The 18444-nt window shown below is 36.3% G+C and overlaps 2 protein-coding genes across 7 annotated transcripts in view; both read right to left on the reverse strand.

The window, feature by feature from the left end:
- The window catches only part of LOC121413410 (phosphatidylinositol-binding clathrin assembly protein-like), an 85688-nt gene extending 80109 nt beyond the window's left edge, over positions 1-5579 (reverse strand). Inside the window, exons 1-3 of one of the 6 annotated variants that reach the window (XM_041606220.1) lie at positions 4671-5579; positions 1991-2099; positions 80-213 (exon numbers count right to left, since the gene is read on the reverse strand). In XM_041606220.1, the coding sequence (XP_041462154.1) occupies positions 80-213; positions 1991-2073 (217 nt within the window). In that variant the 5' untranslated portion in view covers positions 2074-2099; positions 4671-5579. The remainder of the gene's footprint in view (positions 1-79; positions 214-1990; positions 2100-4670) is intronic. The other 5 variants (XM_041606217.1, XM_041606214.1, XM_041606216.1 and 2 more) reach the window with 5 other exon arrangements.
- Positions 5580-14644: 9065 nt separating this feature from the next.
- The window catches only part of LOC121413411 (DNA polymerase zeta catalytic subunit-like), a 44753-nt gene continuing 40953 nt past the window's right edge, over positions 14645-18444 (reverse strand). Inside the window, exons 30-33 of the mRNA XM_041606221.1 lie at positions 18117-18307; positions 17378-17681; positions 16542-16703; positions 14645-16054 (exon numbers count right to left, since the gene is read on the reverse strand). Coding sequence (XP_041462155.1) covers positions 15899-16054; positions 16542-16703; positions 17378-17681; positions 18117-18307 — 813 coding nt within the window. The 3' untranslated portion in view covers positions 14645-15898. The remainder of the gene's footprint in view (positions 16055-16541; positions 16704-17377; positions 17682-18116; positions 18308-18444) is intronic.

Consider the following 18444-nt stretch of genomic DNA (forward strand, 5'->3'; position numbering starts at 1 on the left):
GGTCCTTACATGATAACATTGACACCGAAACCGTTAATCATAAATGACATGTATAATTCTTGCTTAGTTTGCTACTCACAATCCAAATGTTTTTTCTTGGGACCCATCAACTCCTCAGTCGTGGCTTTGCATACCGACTTCCTCAGGTCTGAACCCGCTATCGTATGACGGGCCGCCTGCATGCGATCCACAACACTCTGTCGTCCAGACATGCTGGAAAAGAATAAGATGAACTATGAAGACTAATATTAGAAAACAATCCTAAAATGTGAGTGTGAGTTTTGTGAATTAAATCCAAAAGAAGACTCCCTTTCCAGAGAATTGTCGGGTGGATTCGGAGCGCCGAGGATCACGTATATTGTGCCCGTATACGTACGGTGCGCGTGAGTACCGTGCGTGCGCGCCCGATATCATCAAAACTGTATCAAAATGTACGCCCTCTCGATTTTTTGCATGGGCAATTAATGAAAAAAAAGGACCTTTCATCAATTCCATAATCTACTACTCATGATTCATACAGTGACAAATTTGGTATAAGCCTCAATAAACGCTCTTCTTTATTTCATGAGTAGATTGGTACTGGTAATATAATGCATTTTAAGTAGGTATCAAATGTATCAAAATAATGAGCAAATTTATCCTAATAAATGGGACATCGTAAAAAACATTATGAAGGTTCGCAATGATAAAATCAAATAGAAATAAATACTCTTAAAAGACGAGTCCACCCAAAAAAAATTAGTTGAATAAAAAGAGAAAAATCCAACAAGCATGACACTGAAAATTTTATCAAAATCGGATGTAAAATAAGAAAGTTATGACATTTCTAAGTTTTTCTTATTCGCAAAACAGTTATGCACACCCTGGTCGACATCACCCACTATTTCTTTGTATGTTATTATATGAAATATTCTATTTTTCTTCTCGTTGTCTTGTAAATCGAAGTTTTATTCCTTCCTGAACATGTGGTATTACCATCGTTATAAGATTTTATGGTTCAATTAAGTTGGTCCTATAGTTGGTAAAAATTCACATCAGTGTATAAAAAAAGTTATTCAAACAATAACAAACAAAAGAAATAGTGAGTGATGGACACCATCAACTCTCTCATTTACATATCACTGAGCTATGCATATAAAAACTGTTTTTTGAAAAATAAGCCAAATTTCAAATGTCATAACTTTCTTATTTTACATCTGATTAGCATTATGCTTGTTTGATTTTTCTACATTGATTCAAATCAACATTTTGCTGGGGTGCACCTTACAATTCATGTGGAAGGGGTAAAATCACTTATTAATGATATTAATAAGTGAAAATGATTAAAATAAAATAAAAATCAGCATGATTTTTTTTTTTAAACCAAAGACAATTATTCGAGGCATGCGAGATTGGCTGATTCGTTCAAGTTCAATAGCTAGGCCTACTTTGAAAACGTCTCTTGTCCGACACCTCACTCCGCCCCCCCCCCCCGCCCCCACCTTGTCTAAATAACATCGCCTCTGTCACGTATTACTCCTGACATCCCCGGTGACCCCCAAAGGGGGGGGGACAGAAATACAAAAAGGAGAAAATAAATCGTTGAATACGTGCAGTAATAATTCAAAATTTAGTACAATTGTGCTTTTTATTTTTAAAACATATTTGGAATAACTTTTATGTAATCACACTTATTTTTAAGGACAAGTCCACCCCAACAAAAACTTGATTTGAATAAAAAGAGAAAAATATAATTCAAACAATAAAAAACAAAAGAAATAGTAAGTGAGTGACATCATCGACTCTCTCATTTGGATGTAACTGGCTCGTTCATATAACTATTTTGCCGTTGAAAATAAGCGAAACTTTGAAATGTCATAACTTTCTTATACGATTTTGATGAAATTTTCAGCATTGTGCTTGTCTGATTTTTCTCTATTGATTCAAATTAACATTTTTCTGAGGTGGACTTGACCTTTAAAAAAGAAGAAAATGAAAGTGGTTATCAAACCTGATAGGATGACGTGTTCTCCCACCAACAAGATACTGCATAGCTTCCACTGTGTATTGCACTGCTTGCTTAGATTTATCCATCCTTTTTATGATCCTGATTTATATTCCTGTAATATCAGATTCCGTGTGAAATATCAGTCAAGAGTCAAGTATTTTTGTATTTATAAAATTCTCACAACTATTCAAGATGTTTATTCATTTAATTATTTATTCATTATTATTTATTATTTTCATTTTCATTCTTATTCATTTTTTTTTTGGGGGGGGCATCGAATGTGTGCCTCGGCTTTCAATGAAATGAACAGAGTATTATTTGGGGTGGGGAGGGGTGATGACGTAATAGGGATTATTAGTCTAGGCGTCAAAGCACTCTTTACAATCTGTTTCCGAATGTGTCCGACCGATAAAACGAGAAGGTGATTTTATATAGGCCTACGCAATTCAGATACACCAGAAAATATAATAATAGTATCATTCGGGGGCCTGGGATCCATGTTTACCAGAGGAGGGTCCACTTTTTTTACAAAAAAAAATCGACAGCCCCCCCCCCTCCAATAAAAAAGCTAAGGAGAGAGAGAATTGTGCCACTCACGGAGCATTTTTTCGTAAACATCAAAATGCAGGGGACAATATCGCAGCACACCCACCCATTGCATGGTCCGCCCCCCCCCCCCTCACACTATATAACCCCGGATCCATGGCGGCTTGTATTATTATTGCATTCACCTGCTAAGTGTTATTGATTAGTCGTCTGGTAGAAAATGTTACTGCATGCATGCATAGTAGCTGAAAGACCAATCATGGAAAGTGCCTGACTTCCAAGTCAATCTCTGTTGGTATATGTCACATGATTTCTTGGTTTTGAAAGAAGTACACATCCCCACAAAAATAAGCAGAAACTGAGATAAAACCGGAAACATCGATTGGAAAATAAATTTTCTTGAAATATACTATAGGATTGTTCTACAGTAGAAATAGGAAGGGGGAACAAGACGTACCCGTATGTTGTTACGCGAAGCCAGGACAAACTTCCTGCGCAATTAACCCGTTTCTGATTGTTAAGATCCATTTTTAATCTACTGAGGCCTAGTATCTCACCATTCAATTCGACATCGATGCAGGCTTTTATATAAAACTTTTTGCTTGCATCCCGTATATTACAACCTCATCTATACACAAACCAAGTTGCAAAGGTGCGCCTTATTTGTTTAGAGTTTTTAATGTTGTTTTGCCAAGACCATGCAGAAGTTGAAACCCACTTGAAACAATTCTCCATCAAATCCCGATAATACCTATGCCTAGAATATCACCTCATTAAAACCATTTAGGCAATATATCGCCTTGCATTATAGTGCGATGGCGTTCTCATTATTAACATAGTCAATACTGATCAATCATCGATGTTGATATCGTTGCAGATCATGCTGGTTATTATATACAATAAAAACTTCCTTTATACTTGATCATGCATGTTAACAATATTTTTGCTTGATTATGATACACAATTACAAACCAAATATCAAAGATGCGTCTTTATGTATTTTGTTGTTTTGTCAACACCGGAAGTTGAAACAATGCACCATCAAATCTCAACAATACTCCCGACAACATTATACCCCATTAAAACCTTTTAAGCCATACAGTATCCCATTGTGTTAAGCCTATGTTATAGCGATATGGCTTCAATGAGCTTACCTATGGAAGCTTAAAAGTGCCACCGAGATGTTGAGATAATTATCTCGGGAAGTCGACATCTTGATAGCAAAATATAAGATGACGAGATCCTGGATCTCATCATGTTGACATCTTTTAGAAGAGATGATGAGATGACGAGATCCTGGATCTCATCATGTCAACATCTTTTAGAAGAGATGTTGAGATGACGAGATCCTGGATCTCATCATGTCAACATCTTTTAGAAGAGATGTTGAGATGACGAGATCCTGGATCTCATCATGTCGACATCTTTTAGAAGAGATGATGAGATGACAAGATCCTGGATCTCATCATGTCAACATCTTTTAGAACAGATGATGAGATGACAAGATCCCGGATCTCATCATGTCAACATCTTTTAGAAGAGATGTTGAGATGACAAGATCCCGGATCTCATCATGTTGACATCTTGTAGAAAAGATGATGAGATGATCTTGTCATCTCAACATCTCTTCTTAAGATGTTGACATGATGAGATCCAGGATCTTGTCATCTCATCATCTCTTCTACAAGATGTCAACATGATGAGATCCAGGATCTTGTCATCTCATCATCTCTTCTACAAGATGTCAACATGATGAGATCCGGGATCTTGTCATCTCATCATCTCTTCCAAAAGATGTCAACATGATGAGATCCAGGATCTTGTCATCTCATCATCTCTTCTAAAAGATGTCAACATGATGAGATCCGGGATCTTGTCATCTCAACATCTCTTCTAAAAGATGTTGACATGATGAGATCCGGGATCTTGTCATCTCATCATCTCTTCTAAAAGATGTCGACATGATGAGATCCAGGATCTCGTCATCTTATCTTTTGCTATCAAGATGTCGACTTCCCGAGATAATTATCTCAACATCTCGGTGGCACTTTTAAGCTTCCATACTTACCGCCAAGGATGTTTGCATGACTGAGTGTGTGTACATGTACATTGTTATCTAATGCTGATATTAACTTACTTTACTCGTATGGGTTTCCGATCGACTTCTCTATCAAAGATGCTCCTTCTAAAATACAACTACTTATTGATGACATTACACCACGTCGTTGTCTCTGCTGCAAAGTGGTAATCCGCGATTACACCATCATAAAAGCATTATGACGTCATACGAGTATACTCTAAGAACAGTAGATCTAGAGTTGTGTCCAACTTTCTTTTTCCGTTGCTTAATGATCCGATATCCCCGATATATAGGACATGATCTCCTATGCTACTGGCTTTGTATCATTATCAATCATCAGACATGCACTGATTATATAAAAATCAAAACAAAAAGCAGCAACATGAAACATTATACTCCCTTAGCTCCGATTAAATGCTTCATTATTCGATGAGACATTGTGGTAGAACGACATTAAGTATATCCGTACCGATGTCACCGCGGAAGCAATGATTATAATTATATGGCTTCCTCTTTTAGCCTATATGGTCTTGATGATCCAGGACTCGTTTCATACAAGAATGCATGTGGGGGAATTAATCCAAATAGCCTCTTCCTCCCCTTGCGGATATCCAAGTTCTTCTATAGCATTTTCTTCTCCTCCCCCTCCTCGGGCAAAATATTGAAAATATTGAAAAGTACTTTACTTTCCTCCGCGTCCTACGCAAGATGGAAACATTATTAATGCTTTAACCAGAGGCACGCACGAGCCCCGATGAGCATGGAAGATGGTATCTAATGGTATTTGAGAGAAATGGTGAAAGAAGAAGATGGGAAATGCAGAAACATGAGACGAGGTTTCCTCCTATACTAAAAGACGTTGATTGGTGAGAGAAATGCGAGCCAGGATGTCCCAGACAGTTCGTGTGACCTTCATGAAGGGTGAAAAAATGTTTCCAACATTTAAGCTGTCGCTGCTTTATGATACAATATTACTGTATGTAAACGAGAACTAGTTTATGGTTAAGATCAATAATAAAAACCCATACAGTATACAAAGCATACCTTGGAGAATTATTATATCCATTAATGAATGGAACAAATCTCAGCTATGCACTATGAAAACTGAAAGTGAAATCAATATCCTCCCTCGTGATTGCAGTGGTTAAACAGATTTGCATATCGCTATAGACCTGTGCACTATGTCACGCTCACTATTGTCATTCAATATGGTGTCAAGTTAAGGATAATGGTAAAGTGAGTCCTTATAGCAAAATGAATACAATGTAACATCTACTACAATCACCCTTTCTCCCCCTTCCAATCTTATTTCGAATTATCACCTTCCTTATCTCCCACTGGCACAATCATGATCCTATCACATCAGAAATTTATTTTATTTTATTTTATCATGTTTTTTTATACACCAGGACCAAGATGCAAAACAGTAATTTTATCTCTGATCTTGTGAACCTGTTTAAATATGTGTGAATAAATAAATAAATTTCACATTATCTTTCTAGTCTGCCCCCCTCCACATCTGTCTCCATTCACCCCTCTCTCTCTTCAAACTATATATCCGCACCCCTTTCCATACTCCTCTTACCCCCCCCTCTCTTACTCTTATATCCTCCCACATACCCCCCTCTGTGTGTGTGCGTCTCTCTCTCTCTTCAAACTATATATCCGCACCTCTTTCTATACTCCTCTTACTCCCCTCTCTTACTCTTCTATCCTCCCACATATCCTCCTCTCTTTCCCTACTTCTCTGTCTGGTCCCTGTCTCTCCGTTTCTCCCCCTCTCTTACCTCACCTCCCCCTCTCCTAATACCCATCCCCCTTTTCCTTTCCTCCCCATCTCTCCTTCCATTTCGTCATACCCCTAGTTACATGCAGTCACTCCCTTTAATAATCCTATTTTCGATTGCCTCCTCTCCTGTTTCTAACAACCACTCGATTGTATACAGAGGAGATAGAGGAATTGATTATTCGTTGATGACTGAGAAGTTCAATTAACACAGTGTCCTAATTGTACCATGTGTCCATCGTGCATTCATTATCATACACTATTCGGCACCGTGCAGAATGGTTTAATACAGGGGTCAGTGGCAAGATCACGTTGAGGAAGTGGGTTTTTTCAGTAAAAGAGGCAGTTCATCCTGACGAATAGTTTGTTGTGAAAATAGCAAAAAAAAAGTACTGAAAAATATTGGCGAAGATTTGAGGAAAATCCGTACAAGATTATGAAAGATATTAGAACTTTGATTTAGAGTTTGGTTTGTGATGTCATAATTATACGAGCAGCTGCCCCATTGTAACATAAAATGAATTAATTTAATTTGTTAATGGTTCATGATGAGCCCCCCCCCCAAAAAAAAAACTTCTTTCAAAAACGGGTGTGAAATAATTTATGCTACAGGTACAATAAAACCAATTTTCATTTTTTTTCTTTGGTGAAAAATATGTTTGTTTTGTTTTTCAATTCATGATACATCGGAAGCTGATCGCGTATGATGTCATCACAAATCAAAATATTAAAATTCTAAGAATTCTTAAAATTTTTGATGGATTTTTCTCAAACCTTCAATAATGTTTTCAAATATTTTTCCTCTTATATACAATAAACTTATTGCCGGGGTGAACTTCCCTTTTAATCACAGGGGTATAGAGATATAAAACTGAGACTTTTCATTTAGATACCCTTCTTTAATTCCTCCTTTCTTCTGTTTCTTGTTTTTCTTCTTCCTTCTCTCCTTCCTTTTGGTCTCTTATTTTTAATTACCTGGGGAATCATAGGATGCCCTCTCCCTATACCAGAAAAATTAAACATAATAACAGTTGATAAGTAGCATTGTTTTTATTTCAGTTATTAGTAATCTAATCTAAAGACTGAAAACTACACAAATTGGAGGGTATGCTCTCAATTATTCTTGAGATACAATTCAATATGTCACCCTTTTCAATTCATTAATTTCCTCCCTTTTTCATGACCGTGGATCCTTCTTTTTTATTTTTTTTGGGGGTGCGTAATTCGATCACCATTTTTTGTGTGTTAAATATCAGGTATAAACAAGCATTCAATTACCATCTAATTGTTGATTTTGCACGTGTTTATCAGCTACACTTGCAGCATTTCTCTCCCTTCACACAGGCGTACGGGGGGGGGGGGGGCTTGGAGTGCCATGGACAATGGCGGCCCGTGACCCGGAGGAGACAAAGCATGCACAGCATAGTTCACAAACAATCATTGTCTCCTCCGGGGGAGCGTTCCATCAATATTTTCATTGGACAAATTGTCAGATCTGACATCTTTCCATGATTTTGATTGGCTAAGAGGCACTGTTCCTATACATGTATAGTAACTGTCGGATAAAACGTCCGACAAGTCCTCACTTGAAACGCCCCCCGGGTCACGGTCTGCCACTGGCCATGGACCACAAAAAAAAATCACGACCATGAACAAAAGGGAAAGGGAATGAAGGGAAAATTTTGAAATATAATATAATTTTCTCAATATTATGTCATAAATATCACAAAATTGAATATTTCTACCACGTAAAAAAATTGCCAACCCGCTTCACGGATTTCGAGAAATTTAGCCCCATTCGGCATATCTGGCCCCCGGCATTTTTGGCTCACTACACCAATGTCCTTTCACATTCAGGGACACCCTGGATAGCAGACCTTCCATAAACTTACCAATCAACATCTTTTAGGAGGAAACATCATCTCACGTTTCTGCATTTCCCATCTTGTTCTTTTAATCTTTCTCTCAAATACCATTAAATACCCAACCTCCATGTTCTTGGGGTTTGTGCGTGCCTCTGGTTATTATGTTATGTTATTTAGGGACCTTTAGAAGAATGGCTATACCCTGGGTCAATAAGAGTTATTATATTATTTATTATTCTTATTTTATCTTACGTAGGACACAGGTAAATTACTTTCAAGATTTTCAATATTTTGCCGGAGGAGGAGGAGAAAATGCTTTAAGGATAACTTGGATAGTCCCATGAATGAAGGAGATTTTATGGATTAGTGCTTACTGATACATGCATTTATTATGCGAACAAGATTTGTGATGTCACACAAGAACATATTCACCAACCCTTATTTACACCGGGGGGGGGGGGGCACTCAGTATATAATGCATAGTGGGTATGTGCCGCGGAGGGGACCCCCATTTTTACACTCAAATTTCCGTTCCAAGGCATAGCATTTTTGCCTTGTTGAGAAAAAGAACAAAGAAAGCCGCTCCAAGGCATAGCATTTTCTTCTTATCTAAAGAAGAGAGAAATCCGCTCCAAAGCTTCGCATATTTTTCGTTACGCCGCTCCGATCGCGTTGAATGAGCTGAAAAGCGGCCGCAGAGCTCCCCGGAGGAGGCCGCGCTAGACCCTCCTTTTTACAATAAGCCCGCTCCAAGGCCCCCGTTTTTGTCTCGCCCGCGGCACACCCCCACCACTTTTTTGGTCGAGTGCCCCCCCCCCGGGATTTACACATGCCCTAGACTTTTTGTTTTTATCATTCTCATGACGTGACAAACGGTACCAATTTACCTCACCTGGGTCGAGTGCAGCACTGTGTGGATAAATTTCTTCCTGAAGGAAAACATGGCTAGGATTCGAACCCATGACCCTCTGTTTGAAAGGCGAGAGTCAGAACCACGATGCAGAAATTCTACTAGTACTACAGTGCAAATAACCTGCAAGAATGAGTTCCCCATTAAAAATACAATCTCAGCCTCGTGACACAGGGCAAAAAATGAACACAAGAATCGTTGCACAATCACGTGGCATTTCAAAAGTAAGCCTTTTATTTCAGCCAAAACACTTTCTTATCCAATCCTTACAACACTACATGTAGGAACCACCACTAGCGCAAAAATGTACAAAATATAAGAATGGCAACACATCATGATTAATTGCGCAGACGATAACATAACCTTAAAAACAAAATTAATGTGTTTTTTTATTCACATGGTCACAGTACATCCATTCAAATACATAGATCCTAATTTCTCTATAGATGTCAAGCTATTCTTAGGTTGACATGTTTTGTTCACATAACTAAACAAATCATTTCTTTATTCACATGGTCACAATACATGAACACCTATTAAAAAAATTCTACTCTCTACTTCTCCATTCAGCTTTAGTTTACATATTTCGTTCACACATCCTGCTAAAGCTTGTAATATAGTTTCAGATAACACAATTGTACCTTCATAAGTGATGAATAAGTGTTATATTTCACCAGGGGAAGATAAAAAGTATTCAGTAAGAAGTGCTTCCAAGAAGAAGTGTTCTCTGTTTTTTTTTTACATACACTCTACAACTGTAGACAGACTTCATCTCTGTGAGGCTTTAAATCAAGAATACTAACTTGAGATTCATTAATTTCTACATTTTTTTAACATACTGTAACAAAACCCCTCCAAAACAGATAGATAATTGACATTTGTTGGCAAAGTATGTTAAAGAAATGGTTGCAAAGTACATTCTTTCAAATAAGAAAACACAAACAAACAATACATCACAAGAAGAAAAAAATGACAAATCGCTGACGACACAAAACAATAAGGACAATACAAGAATGAGTAAGATGCAAGCTTCAATGAATTAGCTAACTGCAATGTGGACTTAATAATAAATCCATCAGTGAGCTATAAATACTATTCAAACTCTGCAAGGAAAAAACTATCTTGCAATGTGTGCTACATTGTATAAATTTTGATTTTATTTGTGAGTTTCACAGGGATTCATACTGGGACCCCAACTATTTTATACCTTTGATGAAGGGCTACATTCCAACAATTTTTGTATGGGAAATTACTCTAGAACTCAATACATGTAACTCTTCATAAAAAAACAACAACACATGATCCCTAATTGTACCTCTACCATATAATTAACCATCCTATACATTGTATACTTAACGATTAATCATTCCACCAAGATAAAACAGCAACAAAGAAAAAAAAAAGATAAGAGAATACATAACCCCCACATTTGGAGAAAACAATTACATGGTACACTTGATCTACACTAATATTCTCATCATGAGATATATTACATGGCAAACACTAAATTCAGGTTATTTTATGAACTCATTAAACAACAAATGACAAATTTACATGTATCTATTGCACGTCATGTAGATTCTAACTCAAATCAAATATATCCCATAAACTTAGGTAAGAAAAGACTACACACAAATTTTGTTAGATGAAAACTTAAGCAGACAAAACATTTTTTTTTTAAATTTCCTCCTAAAAATGCAGATTTTTGCAAGTCTATTCCTGTTTAGAGTTGACTTAATGTGGAATCACCTTACTAGCAACACAACTTTTCAGGGAACTGCTTTGAGTGATTTGAAAAAGAAAATCCAGCTCATAACATGTAAATGCATCTTCAGCAACATTCTCATTCATTCAAATGATATCTGTAATGTTTATCTTTTCAAAAAATTGTCTCTGTCTGTATTCACCTATCAGTAACACGCACTCCAACCAAGGACGAAGAACAAATCTAATCAACATAAAATATTTTAAAATCTGACAATGAAATACTAGCATCACAAAATGAACAAAATATTAATAAACCTATTGAGAGAACTCAAGATAATTATAGCATAGGATTTAATCCACATGATTAAATGGTACCGTAATCCAGTTGTTCCATCTGCAAAATACTGTTCTGGTATGTTATATATAGCACAAAGTAATATCTCAAAACTGCAGAAACATAATTTGAAATGTACATCTATGGTGGATAACAAAACATTAAGTTCACACCTGTAACTAATGAAAAAATTATGGTGAAAATATTCTATACATTTTGGTCAGATTCACTCCAGCAAAAGGAAACTTACAGCTCATTCGAATCATGAATATATTCAGCATTGTAATTTTCATCCAAAATTATCCACCGTCTACCTGCGCTGATCTAATTCAGTTCATCCTTTTCTACTATTCTCCATTCACTAATGGTTGACGTTTCATAGCAAGCTGATTATATGGTGCTTTTCAATTTACTTTAAAATAACCCTTACCACATTGGGTGACAAAAACTTAATTACTTTTACATCAGGGAAATCACACATAGTGACATAGTGAACCAATTATAAGACATAAGAATCGTAGGTAACACTTGAAAATGAAGATATTTACATATATCTACAACAAAATGATGTGATCTCATTGATAATAGTGAAAACATGAACAAAATACTAACATGAATACAGAGCTAGCTAGAAAATTGTGATTTTCATGATCACAAAATAGTAAGGTATAACGTCATGCATTGCTTTCTTATGCAAGTCCCTCAAAATAATGAGCATGATTTCTTTTCAATTGTTCATACATACATGACAATGAAACTTGGCAATTGTTCATTTTCCAGTATTTATCACATAAATAACACTCTTCTTAAAAGAATTAATTAAAATCTGACTTTCTGTAAATATAACAAAATCAGATTTCGAGTACAACCAGCCAATGCAAATTCTATGCCCAATTTTTTTTGCTCAGATTTTGCCACTAGTCTTGTTTTATACGTCATACATTGAGACAAAAGTCACGAGACTGAAGGAGTTAATATGCTGCTGATATAGTACAAGATTGTTAGATGTGATGTAGCCTGTCATAAACTATACATTAATGGTCAATTTGCCTCATAAGAGTAAACGGTTTAGACCTTTCAAACCAACACAAGTGCAAGTAATAATACATTTCTCTATAAAGTCTATGCTTCTTACATGCTGTGAACACTTCATATTTAGTGATTTCATAGAAAAAATCTACAGCAAATCTATGAAAAAAAAAAAATTACAAATTACAGATATTATGATGCTATATGGCAGTGTCATAAATCTATACAGTAAGCAAATCCAATATACATGTTTGTGACCTGATTATAAACAGCGATGAAGTCAGCAAGCTAAAAATACAAAGTATCTTACAAAAAGATTCATTGTTGTTCAAACTATTACATATTTACAGCTCTCAATAGAGAGAAATTCATAATCAACCAATTTGGAACTTTTCTGACCGATATTTCACAGCCAAACTAACTTAACATGAACTGGTACCTTTGTGGGAACATCATTAATTTGTGATGCTGTGTCCTTTGGAAGGAAACAGAGCAATAAGTCCTGTGATTCTTGGATAAAAACCATAAATTGTACAAGAATATTAATAACTGATACATAATGAACACCATACATGTATTCATACAAGCTGGGAGCTACAATTACGTGAGGTAAAATGACTTCACTGAAATTTTGCAGGCAAATTCAGAGTATGTTCGTTACACATATAATGTAAAAAAAAGGTTTGAAATTAAGTCAATGGTCCATTTGACTCGAATCACAAACTAAACTCATTACAAAAAAGAGGAAGCCAGAGAAATTAATGGAGTTGTTTTGGATGAGTTTGGAAGATGATGATGACCTTGATGGTAGTGGTGATAGTGATGTTGATGGAGATGAACTACAGATGATGATGGTGGTGTTGATTGATGATAATAGTGATGACAATGATCATGGTGATAATGATTATGTGATGATGATCCTGATGGTGGGGATGAGGATGATGACAACGATGATGATGATGATGGTAATGGATGATGATGGTGATGATGATGAAGATGATTATAATGATGATGATGATGATGATGATAGGGTACAAGTCGGTGGAGGTGGTCACATTAAGAAACTTGCCTTGTAATGCCCAAACTTTAATACCCCATTTATCAATTTCGAGTATAAAACTAGCAATGATACCAGCAAATATTCTAATAAAATTTGGTGGTAATGGTAGATACATCAACTATGTTTCTCAATGTATCTAAGAATACTGGATTAGCTAAATACAATGAAAATACATTCTCAACTTAATTTTTGAAAGGCATAATACCCCTTACTTTGTGACATTTGGCATTGTAATGGGCACCTGAGATGGTGTCATACAAGACTGTGAAAAAAAAGTTAGCACCTAATTTTTCTCTTATCTTAAATTCCGCAATTATATAAATTGAAATGGTCACATTACCTAAAATGGGAAAATTATTAACTAAATGCAAATCCAAATTAAGCAATACAGGAAAATCTACAATAGTGTACAATAGCTTTGACTTTGCCACTGATTTTAACTAAAATGATCCAAACACAGATGCATAGAAATAGCTGGAGACAGTGAGAATTGTTTAGACATTGCATATAATTTTGGCACCGTATACACCATCAGATACAAAATCTATCAATCAAGAGTGCAGCACTTGATAAATATAAATCAAATTGTATGCCCTAACATGACTGCACAGAAATTATACTATGAAGTCAAACACAAATACCTCAGCATTCTTGAAATTGGACCTTCAAACTTTATTTCTTGATTAAGAGTAGAAAAGTATTTCATGCATGAATGAGTATAATGAAAGAAATCACGCAATTTTTGAAAAAAACCCAAAACATTTGATTACATGGATTATACCATGAGCAACATGCATACCAATTTTGGGTACGTGCGATTATGCGGTCGACAGCTGCGTCATCTAATAAACAAGGCAAGAAAATGGGATAAATTTGGTATCTGTAGCAGACTCCTACGAATCAAATCCTATTTCACGGACAGATTAGATTGATCATACCAGTAACCCAAGATTTAGATTTACAATCAATTAAAAATATATGTTTCTTGATGGGGGTATGGGTGGTGCTGGTAACAAAATCTGAAAACAAACAGTTATCTTGGATGGCTTATTCCATATTGCAATCGATTGCAAGCCTATGGGTTATTGGGCCCTAAATTAATAAAAGTACTACATGTACATTTAGCTACTACACATAGCCAGGGAATTTACCTCACACCAGTCTACATGCCACAGTATTAATTATCTACTTAAGTACTTCCACAATGGAAATTGGCAAATATGTGTTGTGTTACAAAAAAAGCAAGATGGCTGGCAATCATCTTGGCATTTGTTTCAAAAGTACTCTCAAGATAAATATAAATACAAACCTTATGTCTAGGGGAAGCCTATTGAATGTAGAATATGCCATAACTTAACTGAAAAATACATTTAAGTGTTCATTACAACACGCAATGGAACCTAAACCTGCCTTTTCTGCACCCCACCAAATTCAGAATGTGAAATATTAAAGTTGTTTGCAAGTATAATGATGACATGAAATAAGAACCTGATCAACTAGAGTTAGTATGTCTAATTAATGCCTTTTAATTGGCGAGTGAATATAAACTTGACTCCATAAAGCACGTGAATCCGATGATTTTAACGTTTTTAGCATGAATTCTGATTTTTAGAGCTTTAGAATCAACTAATCAAACCGTTGTAAGATTGTGAAGCCAAAGAAAGGTAAATCCACCTAAAGGGGGGGGGGGGCATGTTTTCCAAAGCATACTTGAAAATATACTTGTTAAGAATGAGGGAAAGTGTATTGCTAGATAGAGAGGTTTGGTAAAACTCTCTTCATAAACAGGTTCAGGCTAGTTTATGCTTCTTTGATTTATATGCATAAGGAAAATTATTGCAGCAACTGAATCTACTTAACCAACTGAATCTACTTAATGACCATTCCATCTAAGAGGTACTCCCATGGTATTCATTGAACATACAATGCTTAGCAGTAAATCAAACTTGGAAGAAGTAAATTGACCTTTATACATGTAACTCAACGGCAGAAAAGGAGGTAGGCCTAAAATGCAGCAAATATTGTAGTCTTATTATTCAAACACAATGAAATGAAACAATGAAATCAAATACACAAATCAATTCCTAGCTCATGATGCAAGGTGTGTCAACAAATCTGTTGAAGTCATGCTACTTTTAAGCAATATGTACAATTTATTAAAAAGTAGTAAAAAGCATCACGGTAATCGTACAGTATATAACAAAGTAACAGGTTTTTTTTATAATTATGCTCATTGAATTGTGTTTAACATTGTAATGCAGTTACCCATTTTATTTCACATTGTTGCTATACTTCATGTGCAAAGTTATCATGAAGTTTCTTTCTATACACGCATATTCTACATACACTGAGAATCAAAATCATACTATTGGCAAATAATACAACATAGCGAGATATGGCACGCACACACAAAATACAGTACACCTTTGCATATAAAAGTAATACAGCTTTACCACACAATTTGTCCTTTTCATGCAGGAAAATACATTTGAACAGTCAGAAAATGATTTAATCACTGCTGAGGAAAAAAACACGACAGTCCAATTTGATTGGTTGATACATACACACATGAAGGGCAGTTGGCCAATCAGAGCTCACGTACTAGGAGGTTCTATGGATTGCACCAATGAGAGGAAGTGTTCCACTTTCTCCATCTTGTGTTCGGATTTGACCAGTTGGAACCGGATTGGGCAGTCTAGTGTGGTGCAATGCTGCTTGTTATCAGCAAAGCCACAGCAGCTAGTACAGATCTTCAAGTAGAAAAGAAACAAATATAGCATTATTTCATATGAGTATTATTGTTTAATTTCCTTAAAAATCCTTTTAGTGAATTTGTTTCAACATGAAACAAATGAAAATGTATAGCAAGAACTTTAGAGATTCATGATTTCTGTGTCACTATATAAAACAAATAATGCACTTGCTCTGTCATGTAAATGAGCTTGGTTTCTTCAGATGGTGTATACTGGGTACTCTCCTAAAGGCTCGCCCGCAACTCGCCCAAAAGAAAGTTTTGAGCATGTTCAAAACTTTTCTGTGTGCAAATCAGACAGTTTGCGTGCGCTTCTGCGGGCAACTGCAAGTGAGGTAGCCGTAGTCACCGGTAGTCATCAAATAGTCACCCGCATGGAACGATGTGACAAGGCCTTAAGGTTTGTTCACACTGCGACACCTAACAGAACTAACCTTTAACCACTCACGCACTCACTTTCACATTTTATTTGTATACTGACTTACCTTGTTTATCTGTGTCCTTGCTCTGTCCCAGTCCTGGACTCTTTTCATCAGCGAGGTGACTGTTGTCTGAGGGGTTGACCGACATGACTCACACAGACCAGACTGGGTCAATCTATCACATACCGCACAGTTCAGGCTACAGAAGTACTGGGAGATGGTACCCTATGTGAGCAAGATCATCAAGAATATATATTTATTAAAACCAGAATGGATACATTGATGGGTTGTGCATATTTTATGGAATAAGTTTGCTTGATTAAATGGTAACTGAGAAATATCTAATAATGATCGGCTTCTAACTTTATGCTTGTTGAGTGTAATCTATAGTATTTTCAAAATAAATTAGCATGCGGTTTCTTGGATTAACTTGAATCATCTCAAAAAGCATTACATGTTGAACCTCCTCTTTTGAAAGTTTGTGCTAATTATTTGATACTTCAAAATGTATGGTGAATCTAAGGCAATGATATCATGACATGTACATAATCCAGGCTAAACCCAAGGCAACCTCTTCAGTATAGTTTCCTGTCTGCTCCCCTTCTCATGTAAAAGATTAAATGATTTTAGAAATCTTTCTCTTTGAAATAACTACAAAGCTACATGTATGCATGATTTATCTCACACTTGATATGAAGTCCAGTCTTATCTTCTTTACAACTTACTAGATTACACAAATGTTTAGTCAGAAAAGATTATAGGAGTTCAGCAAGGAACATAACATCACAGTATATACACAGAGCACAACCTATTAAATTCTCTCTTCAACAAACTTTCCTAAAATCAGCAAACTAATTGATGGGTTAGTCTCACCAAATCTCAAATGCTATTAATCTTACCTTCCTGGTATTAGCAGCGCCCTTAGCCTTGCTAGGGACCGTATTAACATGGACCACCTTGGGCAGTTCTTGATACCACTCCAGTGTGTCCACAGCCATCATACCAAACACCCTATTCAATGCTGGTATGATCTGCCTTGTGATGTAGTATGGGGCATTGAGGTTATAGGACGGATCCTGGAGGTAATCCTGAGGGGTGTGGACCAGCTGGATCAGGGGTAATCCTGGGCTCCCATGGACCACCACATAGGGTACACGCTCGCTCACTCGGGGTTCCGACCGACGGTCCACGGCAAGTTTTCGCCTGAGGAAAAGAAAGGATGCGGGACTTGGTAATAATGACAAATGGCTGGTTTTCACAAAGATGTAAATATGACTAATAATCACACTTAAATTGTGTGTGGTATAGAAGACATTACCACATTCATCAGATCTTGCTCAGACGATATATGCTACATAACCATGTAATCATGAAACATTAAATACAATGAATAGTCAGACTAAATTACTCTTAGTGATACACCCCTGGTCTAAAAAATCCCAGGGGATGTTTTATCAAATGAAATTTAAGATTGATGACAGACACACTCCACTGGTTTTCATTAACAAAAACATAACTTGTAAAGATCATTCAATAGACACTGCTGAAGCTACATGAACCTAATACCTTCTGCACCAGATGGTCCCTGTACAATGCCTATTAGAATCACATTATTCAGTAGTCATGATGTAAACTTACTTGGCAATCTCCAATGCTGGCACACAGGATGTAGGTTTATAGTACTGTCTTCCTCGATATTCCTTGGCGAAGATGAGATCTTGGAGACCAATCTGACCGGCATTGAGCTTCTGGAACTGCTGCTGGACATAACGCTTGACCTTTGACACATCCTTGGTCTCGAAGAGTATCTTGAGTGACCTCTCCAAGATCTGGAGGAGAAAGGTTATCACAGATGCATATCATGTAATGGAGATTCTAATTTGGAACATCAAACACATATATAGTAAATGTGCTGAATATGCACTACATAAGAATTGTTTGTTATTATTATAATTATCATTGATGA

This window comes from Lytechinus variegatus, chromosome 4 (assembly GCF_018143015.1).
Source record: "Lytechinus variegatus isolate NC3 chromosome 4, Lvar_3.0, whole genome shotgun sequence".
Classification (NCBI taxonomy): Eukaryota; Metazoa; Echinodermata; class Echinoidea; order Temnopleuroida; family Toxopneustidae; genus Lytechinus; species Lytechinus variegatus.